Below are 14929 nucleotides of genomic sequence, written 5' to 3'. Positions count from 1 at the left end.
GCTACAGATTGAATATCATGTGCAGTTCTGATTGCCATGCTATTGGACAGACATGATTACGCTGGACATGGTGCAGAGGACATTTAAAGTGAAGTCTTAGTTTTGAGGAGAAACTGGATAATCTGGGTTTGTTTTCCTTGGAGCAGAGGGACATTGATTGAGGTTTACAAATTTATGAAAGGCATGGGCAGAATAGATCATGAGAATGACTTCCCCATGGCAGACATATCTAAAAACCGAGGGCATAACTTTACGATGAGAAGCAAATGGTTTAGATCTGAGGTTTCCATCCTCTGCAGTCATTGTTTTTACCTAGATCTGAGGCAAGAAAAAGTAGATATATGGAGCATGTTGCCTAATAGTGTGTAGGAGGCAGGTGCTCTCACAACATTTTAAGAAGCATCTGGATGAGTATGTAAAATGCTGTGCTTAGTAGACTATGGACCAAGTGCAGGTAACTGGGATTAGTGTAGTTTGGTGTCTATTTGTTGGTATAGACATGGTGAACCAAAAGGCCTGTTACTATGCTGTATGATTCTATGATTCTGTATATAAAATAGCTGCTGAGTTCCTATGTTAGAACAGCAACTGCACATCAAAAGTACTTTGATAAAAAGTGCTTTGCAGCATTCCTGAGATTGTCCAAAATGGTATCTGAATGGGAGCTTTCTTCAATATTTCTATTTCTGTTGTACCCTGAATTCTGTGCCTGTCTTTTACAGTCCTTTTGTGGACTTGCATTTCTTAGACATCATTTTTCCTCCAATTTCTGATAATACAACACATTTCACCCCCTTCCTTAATTTTCTTTTATCCTCTTTAATTTAGTTACATTCTGCCCATTTTCTTTCATGCATGTCCCACCAATCTGGAAGTGCACAGTATTTCCCAAAATTAATGGTGTAATCCCACTGTTACCCCTTTCTTAGCCTGAGCATTATGACCATGTCACTGCTTCTCTACTCAAACTGCTACCACAGTGTCCTTATTCTTGGTCAACCTTGGATCAAGCACAGTCTTTTTTTAAAGAAAGTATTCTTTTAAAACATATCATACTACATAGCTGTCTACCATCTTTGGAAAGCTCCTCTAATTCTTGCTGCAACTGCTTTTGAAACACCATTTAATATCCAGTTAAAATTCCCATATGATAGTGCACGCATGTTTTTATAGCTTTTTATTAAAACCTTTCTAGGAACTTGCAGATTTGTGCTGACCTTTGTAAGCCAACCACCTGGCTTAAATAAATACATATTTTAATTTTAAAAAAATGTTACTCTCCTTTCTTGAAGATCTCTCCATTCTGCTTTCATGTGTAACTTCATTCATTGAAGCAGTCATTGGAAATGCACATAATGCATTAGGTAGCTATGTGAGGGGAGACAGATGGACATTTTTTACTCAGGAAATTTCAATAAACAGCTTTTTCCAGGGATTCTTTGTGTGCAGCAGTTCACCTTTTTGTATATCTGTATGTTCATGAATCTTTCAGATTTCACGTGAAAGCATTTTATTTTTTCAGTTGTCTTGCATTAGTATTTTTCGTCTGTATCTAGCTGTTTTCAAGTACTTTTCTTCTTTTTATGCCTTTCCATGGCTCAGTGAAACTATTTAATGGGATCATCACCTTGTTACAGCTGTGCAGCACCTGCTTTGGGTGCTGGGTGACCTGTTCCTCAACTTCCAATAAAGGGAAAGTCACCATAGTGTCAGAGGACCACAGGGCTACTCTCTCTCAAAAGAGAGAGGAACAATTTTGAAGTAGTTTAACCTGAGCGTCACCACACCTCAGCAGGCTTCCAATATGGAGGGCAGGAAGTGCATGTTCATTATGAAATGGAACTATGGTGCCTGCCATATTGGTGAGGGTCAGAAAATTCACTTGCAGGCAAAGCAATGTGCAATGATACATACGCAATGACAAGGCGTCTACTGCAAAATGGGTTTGCGGTGAGGCACCAGCTGCATCCTGGAAAATTAGGCCAGGCAGCAATTCCTAAAGGCTGCAATTAGCAAACTCAACTTTTAAAATGTGTATGGAGGTAATCTGTCTCCTTACCCTCTCTCTCCAGTCACCTCCACACCAGTTGCTTTGCTTATTGTCCTGGTTGCCTTTTCTCCCAGTCCTTGTCATCCTCTACACAAAATTGCCTCCTACCCACTTGGCCACTTGCTCCCTACCCTCTTCAGGCTTATCTTAGGGCATGTTACTGATGATGCAACAACCTGAAATCCGGTTGATAAACTGCTAGCCAATTTTCTGCCACTATTCAAGGAAATTTCCTGTTTCAATTGTAGTGTTAATGTAATTTTTAAAAATTGCTTGATCATTGAAAAAAATACACTTTTAAGGCTTTCATTTCATAGACAATTATGCGACAGAATACCAGTTATATGTTCTTTGGGATTTGGCACCACTAGCTAAGTTGGCATTTATTTCCCTGCCCCAAATGGCCCTTGACTTGAACGGCTTACCTGGCCATTTCAAAGGGTAGTTAAGAATCAATGACATCGCCATTGATCTGGAGCTGCATGTAGGCTAGGCTAGTTAGGAACAGCAGATTTCTTTCTCTTAAAAAATATTAGTGAGCCAGATGAACCTGTAATATTTGAGAGGCGTCTGTACAATTAAGTGAGGAAATGTATCCCTTCAAATAAGTTGCACGATTTAATTTTTTTTCAGGCACAATTACTGCTATTACAGATTTTGAATCTTAATCCTGCCAGTTGCAATAAGGGAATTTCAACCCATGTCTCTGCATTATCCATCCCAAGTCTCCCTGTCTATGTATGTATTCTATAGGTTCAATTATTAAGCTGGACACTTGGCTTACCAGTCCAGCACCGTCTCCTCTGTGAAATGAAAACATTGCTGTTAGGATGTCCATTCAATTTCTTCTACTGGCTGTGAACAGAATGCACAATATTAGTCAAATTAGAAAAACATTCAGAATACTAAATCAATCGACTGTGCTTACACTTTGTCAAGTTTGATTAATGCTCTATCTGATTTTGGTGTTGAAGGGATTTATTGCTGCATGCTGCACCTGTTTTCTCTCTTTTTTTTATTTACAGGGTTAAGGATTGTGACACAGAAACATCCATACCATTCTCTAACCTCAGCAGCATCAGGCAGCACTTGGAGCCATTCAGTATTCTTCTCCCTCGTGTCATGGACCAAACCCGTCAAGCCTCAGATAAAAGAGTCACAGCCCCCTCCAAAGGTGAGCACAGCAATATCACTCCAATGGGTTGCAAATCCAGCAATGTTGAGAGAGCAAGGAAAGGGTGCATCATTTTAATATCACATGCTGTGTCATCCTTTTACAGGGGCTACATCTTTGGTACTTGCTTTGTCTAATGGCTTGCAAGTTGCATTAAAGGTATGTTCTTTGAGTCCAGGAGTTGGGAAGTCATGTTGAGGTTGAGCAGAATATTGGTGAGGCCTCTTCTGGAATACCATATCCAGTCCTGGTCATCCAGACAGAGGAAGCATATTATTAAACCAGAGAGGGTTCAGAAGAACATTATAAGATTTTTATGGAAGGTTTGAGTTATAAAGAAAACCTGGGACTTTTTCCACTTGAGCATAGTAGTTTGAGAGGCGACATTATAGAAGTTTATAAAATAATAAGGTGTATAGACTATGTAGGATTAATGTTAATTGTCTCTGCTCTAGGATGGGGAATTTCAAGACTAGGGAGTACATTTTCAAGGTGAGAGGAAAGAGATTTAAGAAAGACGTGAGGGGCAAATTTTATTTTACACAGAGGGTGGTTCGAGTTTGGAAAGAACTTCCTGAGGGAGTGGTGGATGTGGGTACAATTACAACATTAAAAGACAGTTGGATAAGTACATGAATAGAAAAGGTTTAGAGGGATATGGGCCAGGAGCAGGTAGGTGGGTTTAGTTTTGTTTGGGATTATATTCGGCACGGACTGGTTGGAATGAAGGGGCTGTTTCCGTGCTGTATGACTCTGCAACAGGAATAGGGAACCCTGGATGACAAGACATATTGAGGCTTTGGCCGGAAAAAAATGGAGGTATGGCTGAGGTACAGGCAGCTGGGATCAAGGGAATCCCTGGAGGCGTACAGGGGATACAGGAGTTTCCTAAAGAAGGAAATCAGGATGACGAAAGTTGGGCACGAGATTACCTTGGTTGCGAAGATTAGGGTGAATCCAAAGAGGTACTTGAAGTATAAAGGAAAAAGAATAACCAGAGATAGAATAGGGCCCCTCAAGGATCAAAGTGAACATGTATAATTGGAACCGCTGGAGATAAGAGGTCCTCAATGAATATTTCTTCTCTGTGTTTACTGTGGCAAAAGATATGAAGGCATTGGGAACTTGGGGAAGTTAGTGGTGATATCTTGGAGACAGTCCATATCACAGTCAACAGGTGTTGGATGTATTCAAATGTACGAAGGTGGATAAATCTCTTAGTCCTGACCAGATATATCCAAGAACACTGCAAGAAGCTGTGGCTGATATTTTTGGATCATTGTTAGCCACGGGTAAGGTCCCAGAAGGCTGAAGGGTAGTGAATGTTGTTCCCTTATTCAAGAAGGCTGCAAAGAAAAGCCTGGGAACTATAGACCAGTAAGTTACTTGAGAAAAGATCTGAGAGATAAGACATACATTCATTTGAAAGACAGGGCTTGATTAGGAATAGTCAGCATGATTTTGTGTACGGGAGATCAGGCCTCACAGATTTATTAGAGTTCTTTGCTGAAGTGACCAGGAAGGTTGATGAGGGCAGGCAGTAGACGTAGTCTATATGGATTTCACTAAGGCCTTTGATAAGGTTCCATGTGGTAGGCTGCTCTAGAAGGTTAGATCACATGTAATTCAGAGGGAGCTGGCAAATTGCTACACAATTGGCTAGATGGTAGGAAGCAGACAATTATAGTGGAAAGATGCTTGTCGGACTGGAGGCCTGTGACTAGTGGAGTACCTCAGGCCCATTGCTGTTTGTTACCTATATCAATGATTTGGATGAGAATGTACAAGGCTTGATTAGTAGGTTTGCTGATGACACTAAAATAGGAGGTGTTGTGGACAGTGAGGAAGGTTATTAGAAATTGCAGCAGTACCTTGATCAGCTGGAAAAATGGGCCCAGAAATGAGAAATGGAGATTAACATAGATAATTGTGAGGTCTTGCCTTTAGGAAAGTCACATCAAGATAGGAATTTCATTGTGAATGATAGGGCCTTAAGGAATGCAGTGGAGCAGAGGGATCTTGGAGTTCAGGTGCACGGTTCTTTGAAAGTGGAGTCGTAGGTAGACAGGACCGTGAAGAAAACTTTTGGCACACTGGCCTTCATCAGTCAGGGCACTGAGTATAGAAATTGGGAAGTTGTGTTGCAGTTTTACAGGATATTGGTGAGACCACACTTGAAGTATTGTGTTCAGTTTTGGTTGCCTTGCTATAGGAAAGATGTTATTAAACTGGAGACAGTGCAGAAGAAATTTACAAGGATGTTGCCAGGACTGAGTTATAGGGAGAGGTTGGACAAGATAGGACTTTTTTCTTTAGCGCTTAGGAGACTGAGAGGGGATATTATTCAAGTGTATAAGATAATGAGAGGGGTGGAAAGGTGAATGCATTCAGTCTTTTTCCAGGGTTGGGGAATCAAGGATGAGAGGGCATCCGTTTAAGGTTAGAGGGGAAAGAATAAAAGGGAGCCTGAGGGGCAACATTTTTAAACAGAGGATGGTATGCGTATGGAATGAGCTGCTAGTGGAAGTGGTTGAGATGGGTACATTTAAAAGGCATTTGGACAAATACATAGATAGGAAAGGTTTAGAACGCCAAGTTCAAAGAAATGGGGTTAGCGATGATGGACATTTTGGTCGGCATGGACCAGTTTGGGCCAAACAACCTGTCTCTGTGCTGTAGGATTCTATATGATAACACTATAACTGTTGAAAAGAACCTACACATGCCCCAGTAGATATGTAGCTGCCTTGAAATAACTTGAACAAAACTCATTGTGTTTTTAATTTTTCATTTCTGATGCAAAGTCACAAAACTGAAATGTTCCTTTTAACTCTGATCCATTTTCTGTTTTCATTATTCTTGGCAAAGCAGTTTTCCTTCTTTTGGGATTCAACAATATTACAAACTGAAAACATCCTTCCTGTAGAATTTCCAGCCTTAAAACAATAATTTATTAATTGTTACTTCTTTTCTCTTCATTCTCTTCTGGGATATGGGCATTGCTGGCCAGACTAATATTTACTGCTCTTGATCTGAGTACTTTGCTGGGCCACTTCAGAGTTGATTGCTTTTGATTTTGGAGTCCACATATAGGCCAGACCAGCTGCAGATGGCAGATTTCCTTCTCTGATGAACATTAGTGAACCAGGTGTGATTTCTTTTTTGTGTAAGAATGATCAATGGTATTGAGATTGCCCAGGAATATCTTTTCTCATTTTGATTGGAATTATTAAGTATAAGACTGGTTAATACATATCTTCAAACAGTATTTGAGAATGTGGCTTAATCTATAGGCTCTGATCCTATGATTTCTTAACTTCATAGCATCCTTCCAGTGTGGAAACAGGTCATTTGGCCCAAAAAGTCCACACCGACCCTCCGAAGAGTAACCTATCCTGACCTATTCCCCTACTGTAAAACTCTACATTTACTCCTGATTAATGCACCTCATCTACACATCCCTGAACACTATGGGACAATTTAGCATGTCCAATTCACCTAATCTTTGGATTGTGCGATGAAACTGGAGCACCTGCAGGAAACCCACGCAGACAGGGGGAGAATGTGCAAACTCCACACAGACAGTGGGCCGAGGCTGGAATTGAACCCGGTTCGCTGGCCCCGAGTTGCCAATTGTACTCACTTCTGCTGCTACTCCTCTTGGGTGCACAGGATTGCAGAGTAAACCTGTACATGATAGAGTCAATGGAGCTAGGTCCCAACTGGAGACATGAAGATTGTATAGGAGCTGGTGCTTAGCTAATTTGTTTGTTATGTGTTGCAATAATATCTTGTATCTCGTATTTTCAACAGCACAGAAACACAGAAGGATCTGCAGGTTTCTCACCTTTCAACTTGACTTTTCAGAAATGTGCTGAGGTAGGTTTCCTATTTTGACTGTGGCATTTTGGCAGCATTTATCAAGGTGGCTGAAACCAAAGGCAATTTTATTTGCAGCCTGTTGTCTTTAAGCATCGTAATGGCTGAAATGCTCATTCAGGAGGAGAATTAATTCATCAGTTTTAGGAGACTGGCAAATTTCCAGCTGAACCAGTTTCAAGCAAGTTATAGGTGGTGTCTGTATGGCCTTTCCCAGGCTGTAGAATTTACTGAAGAATGGGAGGTCACCTGTCAGAATCAGTATGAGAGTTTTAAAACTCATTTTAAAAAATGTTATGTGAAATAAAATGAGAATTTAAAACTTAGATATTTTCAAGTATATAGAGGATCTCTTTAGCTGTCATCACAACTCTGGAAAGCCAGAAGCACTTCAGATTTACTATCTGATAATAGGAAGTACAGGGAAGCAGGGTTCATGCCAACAAACATGTTGGACCATAGAGTTTGCCTGGTCAAGGAGATTGAAGTTGTAATATTGGGGAGCTGCCTGTACAGTTGACGAAGGAGTGGTTACCTTTGGAATAAGTTGCATGACAAAATGTTTGATAAAGAGCACAGCAGGTCAGGCAGTGTCCGAGGAGCAGGAAAATCGACCTTTCAGGCAAAAGCCCTTCAGGAATCTTTTGCCTGAAACGTCGATTTTCCTGCTCCTCAGATGCTGCCTGACCTGCTATGCTTTTCCAGCACCACTCTGATCTAAACTCTGGTTTCCAGCATCTGCAGTCCTCACTTTTGCCTAAAATGTTTGATAGAGCAGAGTTACTTGCCGTACACTACACAAGTCCAAATTGAACATTGGAATTGTAAACTAGGAAGAACAGCAGGAGCAATACACAATAGGTCTTTCAGGCACTGAAGACCAACAGCTAATCCTGATTAAGCTTTGCCACCTAAACGGAAGTATGGATTGTGGCCTTACCTTTTCAGAGTCAACAGCTGCAGTTGGTCTTAAGCCCTGGAATGCCAAAGAGAAACTGTGACCATTCAAACATATGACTTGGGACCTGGAGTATGCCATTCAGCCCTTCTAGTTTGGTCCATTATTTGATGAGATTGTGGTTAATCTGAATGTAGTTTCTACTTTTTTTGACTACCTCATATCTTTTGATTTCCTTGTCAGTCAAGAATCTATATGTGGGCTTTGAAGGAAATCACTGTGACCTGTCTCCTGCTGTCTGGGTAAGACAATTGCACGGACTAATGAAAAGAAAAAAAACTTATACCCTTCTCCATCCTAACCGGGACATCCTCATGTTTTTAAATATTACTCCCTAGATGTGGTCTCTCACGCAAAGGGAAATATCCTATCAAGATCCACCTTTTCAAATTCCTTCAAGATCTCGTCTTTCAATAAGATCTGTCATTTTTCTAAACAGCAACAGATAAGAGGTCAACCTGGCTTCATAAAATAATCGCTTCATGCCAGCAGTTCCCATTCCAGTGACTCCAGATGCTTATTATGTGTGGATATGAGGCATTGTGTGGTCACTAACTTAGAATGAGAGAAATCCTACAGTTTGAAAGTAGGCCATTTGGCAGATCGAGTCCACACCAACCCTCTGAAGAGCATCCCACCCAGACCCAGACACAGCCCCAGCCCCAGCCCCTACCCCTACTCTATTCCTATAACCCTGCATTTCACATGGCAAACACACCCAGGTTGCACATCTCTGGACACTGTGGGCAATTTATCACCTAACCAGGGGAAGGAAACCCAAGCACCTGGAGGAAACCCACACAACCACGGGGAGATTGCTCAAACTCCACACAGGTAGTTGCCTGAGGCTGGATTTGAATCTGGGTCCTGGTACTATGAGGCAGCAGTGCTAACCACTGAGCCAACTTGCCATTTTAGCAACCTTTGCTGTCTAAATGCACACATGAAGAACAAATCATTTGAGTAAGTTTCTAGAGTCTTATCAAAGCCTGTGGAATAATAAACACAACAACAGTCAGCCCTTTTGGGGACAAGGGATAGCTAAGAGCTTTACTTATTTTAATAAAAAGCAATATTCAAGAAATGTGGTAGAAATACAGATGTTATGTTTCCGTGATTTATAGAAAGCATGCAACTGAAACATATGTATGGAATCTCTTCTGTATCTAACCAAGATTTTGTGAGTTAAAATTCATAAAGAACTGCAGCAAAATTTTTGACTGACAGGACAGTCAGTTTCTGTTATAAAAGTGAGAGAAATAGGCTGGAGCCATATAAAGGCAAAATACTGAGGATGCTGGATATCTGAAACAACACTGATAATGCTGGAGAATCTCAGTAGGTCGGGCAGCATATTTGGAGAGAGAAACAGTGCTAACATTTCAAATCCAATCTGACTCCGGTTCAGAACTGAAAGATGTAGGACATTTTTGCTTTATACTTTTGACAGAGATAGCAGAGGATTGAGGGGATCAGGTGGTGTAGAGGGCCAGTGCAAAAGGCATAGGAGGTGTTAATGGTGGTCAAAGTCAGAAGTCACACAATACAGGCACCTCCACATTAATGGTGGTGAAAGAGGGGAAAAAAGAGATGGAAAAATGAGTACAAATTATGGTGTGGAAGGAAGAGGCTGGGTCCTCTCTACTAAGAGCAAAGCAAAGAAGATGAAAAAGAAGGCTGGGGGAGCATGATTGGGGAGAATGTTAAAAAATAAAAATGGAGAACTTCAGTTTCTGAAGTTGTGGAAATCGATATTGAGACCTTGAGGCACTAAGGTGCCAAACCGGAATATGCTTGAGATATTCCTTGAACTGACGCTGTATTGATCCATGCTGTTATCTTTCCAAAGCTGCCGCAGTGCAAGTAGAAATGCTTTACGGACACCTAGAGAGAGAAAAGCCGACAAAATAAGAAAGAAAACTTGGTATCAGCTTTTGTTCGTATTGGAACTTAAGTGCACAGCTGACATGGTGCTGCATGACTTAAGTTTAGGTTTGTTTTCTTAGCATTAAGAAGTGGGGAAAACAGGAACAGAGAGAATTGAGTTGTGGGAAGGAGGGGATGAAACTTCAAGTGTGAAATTATTCACTTTGTAGAAGGAAAATATTTCTTTAAGGGTCAGAGGTTGAGAAGTGCAGGTGTCTAAAGGGATCTGGGTTTCATTGTTCATGAGTCACTGAAAGGTATCCTGCAGGTGCAGAAAGCAATTAGAAGGCAACCGTATGCTGGCATTCATTTCAAAGGGATTTGAGAACAGAAGTAAAGATTTCTTGCTGTTTGTGTAGAGTCTTGGTAAGAGCTTCCTGAATATTATGTGCAGTTTTTGTCTCTTCTTCTAAGGAAAGATATACAGTATTTGCCCTAGAGGGAGTTTAATAATGGTTCACCCAAGTCCTGGGATAGCAGGACTGTTTTATGAGTGAAGATTGAGGGAACTAGGTCTGATTCTCTAGCCGTGTGAAGAATGAGAGGTGATCTCATAAAAATTAGTAAAATTCTTACAGTATAGAAGTTTTCTTTTTGGTCACCATGATAAACATTCATCAATGTAATGTTAAGTATTAATAACTACAATATTTTCATAGGTTACAGTTGGACTTAAGTGACTGAATAACTTTTAATAATGTCATGTATCTTGACTTGTCATTTAATGTAAAAGTGTGATCTACATTAATCCCAATTCATGCTTTAACTTCAAATTCAGGGTTTTCTCTTGCTATCATTAAAAGTAGAAAATGTTGGAAGTATCAACAGATAAGCTAGCTTCTGTGGAGAGAGAATAAGAGTTCAGGTCAATGACTTTTCACTTGCAGTGGGGTAAATAAAAATGGAATTGTAGCAAATGAAAAAGAACAAGAGGAAAGGTGACCCTAACTGTCAGCCCTGTTTCTCCCCCTCCACAGGTGCTGCCCTGCTGGCGCTGCCTTGCCGGCGTTGCCTTACCAGCACTGCCTTGCCGGTGCTGCCTTGCCGGCGCTGCCTTACCGGTGCTGCCTTGCCGGTGCTGCCTTACCGGTGCTGCCTTACCGGTGCTGCCTTGCCAGCGCTGCCTTACCGGTGCTGCCTTGCCAGCGCTGCCTTACCGGTGCTGCCTTGCCAGCACTGCCTTACCGGTGCTGCCTTGCCAGCACTGCCTTACCGGTGCTGCCTTTCCAGTGCTGCCTTTCCAGTGCTGCCTTGCTGGTGCTGCATTACCAGCACTGCCTTGCCAGCGTTGCCTTGCCGGCGCTGCCTTACCAATGATGCCTTGCTGGTGCTGCCTTACCGGCGCTGCCTTACCAGTGCTGCCTTGCTGGCGCTGCATTACCGGTACTGCCTTACCCACGCTGCCTTGCCGGCATTGCCATGCTGGCGTTGCCTTGCTGGTGCTGCCTCACCAATGATGCCTTGCTGGCGCTACCCTACCGGCACTGCCTTGCCAGTGCTGCTTTACCGGTGCTGCCTCGCCGGCGCTGCCTTACCAGCGCTTCCTTGCCGGCACTGTCTTACCGGTGCTGCCTTGCCGGCACTGCCTTGCCAGTGCTGCTTTACCGGTGCTGCCTTGCCAGCACTGCCTCACCGGTGCTGCCTTACCAGTGCTTCCTTGCCGGCGCTGCCTTGCTGGTGCTGCCTTGCTGGTGCTGCCTTGCCAGCGCTGCATTACCTACGCTGCCTTGCCGGCGTTGCCTTGCTGGCGTTGCCTTGCAGGCGTTGCCTTACTGGTGCTGCCTTGCCGGCACTGCCTCACCAATGATGCCTTGCTCTTGCTGCTTTACCGGCACTGCCTTGCCGGCACTGCCTTACTGGCACTGCCTTACCGGTGCTGCCTTGCCAGTGCTGCTTTACCGGTGCTGCCTTGCCGGCACTGCCTTACTGGCGCTGCCTTACCAGCGCTTCCTTGCCGGTACTGCCTTACCGGTGCTGCCTTGCCAGCACTGCCTTGCCAGTGCTGCTTTACCGGTGCTGCCTTGCCGGCATGCGTTACCGGTGCTGCCTTACCAGCGCTTCCTTGCTGGCACTGCCTTACTGGTGCTGCCTTGCTGGCGCTGCCTTACCAGCGCTTCCTTGCCGACACTGCCTTACCGGTGCTGCCTTGCTAGCGCTGCATTGCCGGTGCTGCCTTACCCACGCTGCCTTGCCGGAGCTGCCTTGCCGGCGTTGCCTTACTGGCGCTGCCTTGCCGGCGCTGCCTTGCTGGCGCTGCCTCACCAATGATGCCTTGCTGGTGCTGCTTTACCAGTGCTGCCTTGCCAGCGCTGCCTTACCGGTGCTGCCTTGCTGGTGCTGCCTTACCAGCGCTTCCTTGCCGGCACTGCCTTACCGGTGCTGCCTTGCTAGCGCTGCATTACCGGTGCTGCCTTACCCACGCTGCCTTGCTGGCGTTGCCTTACTGGCGCTGCCTTGCCGGCGCTGCCTCACCAATGATGCCTTGCTGGTGCTGCTTTACCGGTGCTGCCTTGCCGGCACTGCTTTACCGGTGCTGCCTTGCCGGCACTGCCTTGCCAGTGCTGCTTTACTGGTGCTGCCTTGCCGGCGCTGCCTTACCAGCGCTTCCTTGCCGGCACAGCCTTGCCAGTGCTGCTTTACCGGTGCTGCCTTGCCGGCACTGCCTTACCAGTGCTGCTTTGCTGGCGCTGCCTTACCAGCACTGCCTTACCGGTGCTGCCATGCCAGTGCTGCTTTGCCGGTGCTGCCATGTTGGCGCTGCATTACCGGCGCTGCCTTACTCACGCTGCCTTGCCGGAGTTGCCTTACTGGCGCTGCCTTGCCGGCGCTGCCTTGTTGGCGCTGCCTCACCAATGATGCCTTGCTGGTGCTGCTTTACCGGTGCTGCCTTGCCGGCACTGCCTTACTGGCGCTGCCTTACCAGCGCTTCCTTGCTGGCACTGTCTTGCCAGTGCTACCTTACCGGCGCTTCCTTGCCGGCACTGCCTTGCCAGTGCTACCTTGCCGGTGCTGCCTTGCTGGCGCTGCATTACCGGCGTTGCCTTACCCACGCTGCCTTGCCGGAGCTGCCTTGCCGGCGTTGCCTTGCTGGTGCTGCCTTGCTGGCACTGCCTCACCAATGATGTCTTGCTGGTGCTGCTTTACCGGTGCTGCCTTGCCGGCACTGCCTTACTGGCGCTGCCTTACCAGCGCTTCCTTGCCGGCACTGCCTTGCTAGAGCTGCTTTACCGGTGCTGCCTTGCCGGCACTGCCTTACTGGCGCTGCCTTACCAGCGCTTCCTTGCCGGCACTGCCTTGCCAGAGCTGCTTTACCGGTGCTGCCTTGCCGGCACTGCCTTACCGGTGCTGCCTTACCGGCGCTGCCTTGCTGGCGCTGCCTTACCGGTGCTGCCTTACCAGCGCTGCCTTGCCGGCGTTGCCTTGCTGGTGCTGCCTTGCTGGCACTGCCTCACCAATGATGTCTTGCTGGTGCTGCTTTACCGGTGCTGCCTTGCCGGCACTGCCTTACTGGCGCTGCCTTACCAGCGCTTCCTTGCCGGCACTGCCTTGCCAGAGCTGCTTTACCGGTGCTGCCTTGCCGGCACTGCCTTACTGGCGCTGCCTTACCAGCGCTTCCTTGCCGGCACTGCCTTGCCAGAGCTGCTTTACCGGTGCTGCCTTGCCGGCACTGCCTTACCGGTGCTGCCTTGCTGGCGCTGCCTTACCGGTGCTGCCTTACCAGCGCTGCCTTGCCGGCGTTGCCTTGCTGGTGCTGCCTTGCTGGCACTGCCTCACCAATGATGTCTTGCTGGTGCTGCTTTACCGGTGCTGCCTTGCCGGCACTGCCTTACTGGCGCTGCCTTACCAGCGCTTCCTTGCCGGCACTGCCTTGCCAGAGCTGCTTTACCGGTGCTGCCTTGCCGGCACTGCCTTACTGGCGCTGCCTTACCAGCGCTTCCTTGCCGGCACTGCCTTGCCAGAGCTGCTTTACCGGTGCTGCCTTGCCGGCACTGCCTTACCGGTGCTGCCTTACCGGCGCTGCCTTGCTGGCGCTGCCTTACCGGTGCTGCCTTACCAGCGCTTCCTTGCCGGCGCTGCCTTACCGGTGCTGCCTTGCTGGCGCTGCCTTACCAGCGCTTCCTTGCCGGCACTGCCTTACCGGCGCTGCCTTGCCGCCGCTGCCTTGCTGGCACTCCCTTACCGGTGCTGCCGTGCTTGCCAAGAATTTCCTTTTGCTTTTGCATTTACCTGCTAAATAATCCTTAGAATTTTATTTTTGCATTTACATTTTTGCTACGCTGTGTAAGACCAGTTGTTATTGTCAAAACTGTTTGGGCAGAAAATTGTAAGCATCGAAGTGTTAGTTCACTGTCATAAAAGAGACCATTAAAACTAGATTTCATGTTGATGAAAACTAGGGGTGACCATTTCAGTTTTTAAGTGAGAGCCTTACTGCAACTCAGACTATATTCTGTTTATTGGCACTTCATTTTAAAACATGTCACATTGTGTAAATTGTGCTGGACAACACCTCAATATTCATCACTGTAGGGGAAAGTATTTTATTTGATATTCTTTACAGTCAGTACTACAGCAGGTACTACAAGTTAACAATTTAATTACTAAATAAGTGGCGATTATCCTGAGAACTGCATTCTGCACCCCTGCAGATTGTGTTCTGTGTTTAAAATATTTTATTTCCCTTCCTTCTTCCAGTTCTCTGCCCGCTGAAAGTGATGTACTTGAAAGTGACAGTGAACCTTTGTAATGCTGATTTCAATCAGCCTCCTAACCTACTTGCAACTAACAGCAACAGTGCAAGACCAGCCTGTGGAATCTTGACAATAGTCCCATTCTAGAATTTGTACTAACAGACTTTTAATATTAAGTTAGAATCTGACTTCTTCTCCTTTGCTCTTTCTGGTTTGGTTCAGACAGAAAAAAAGATGCAGAAAAGGATTCT

The 14929-nt window shown here is 45.4% G+C and overlaps 1 protein-coding gene across 4 annotated transcripts in view; it reads left to right on the top strand.

Moving 5' to 3' along the window:
* LOC140485653 (limbin-like) overlaps positions 1-14929 on the top strand; it is a 188549-nt gene that overhangs the window by 14667 nt on the left and 158953 nt on the right. For all 4 annotated transcript variants that reach the window (XM_072584027.1, XM_072584028.1, XM_072584025.1 and 1 more), the window contains 2 exons: positions 3076-3224; positions 7038-7103. In XM_072584027.1, the coding sequence (XP_072440128.1) occupies positions 3076-3224; positions 7038-7103 (215 nt within the window). The remainder of the gene's footprint in view (positions 1-3075; positions 3225-7037; positions 7104-14929) is intronic.

The sequence above is a fragment of the Chiloscyllium punctatum genome, chromosome 14 (genome assembly GCF_047496795.1).
Source record: "Chiloscyllium punctatum isolate Juve2018m chromosome 14, sChiPun1.3, whole genome shotgun sequence".
NCBI classification, from domain to species: domain Eukaryota; kingdom Metazoa; phylum Chordata; class Chondrichthyes; order Orectolobiformes; family Hemiscylliidae; genus Chiloscyllium; species Chiloscyllium punctatum.
This window is presented reverse-complemented; position numbering and strand designations above follow the sequence as displayed.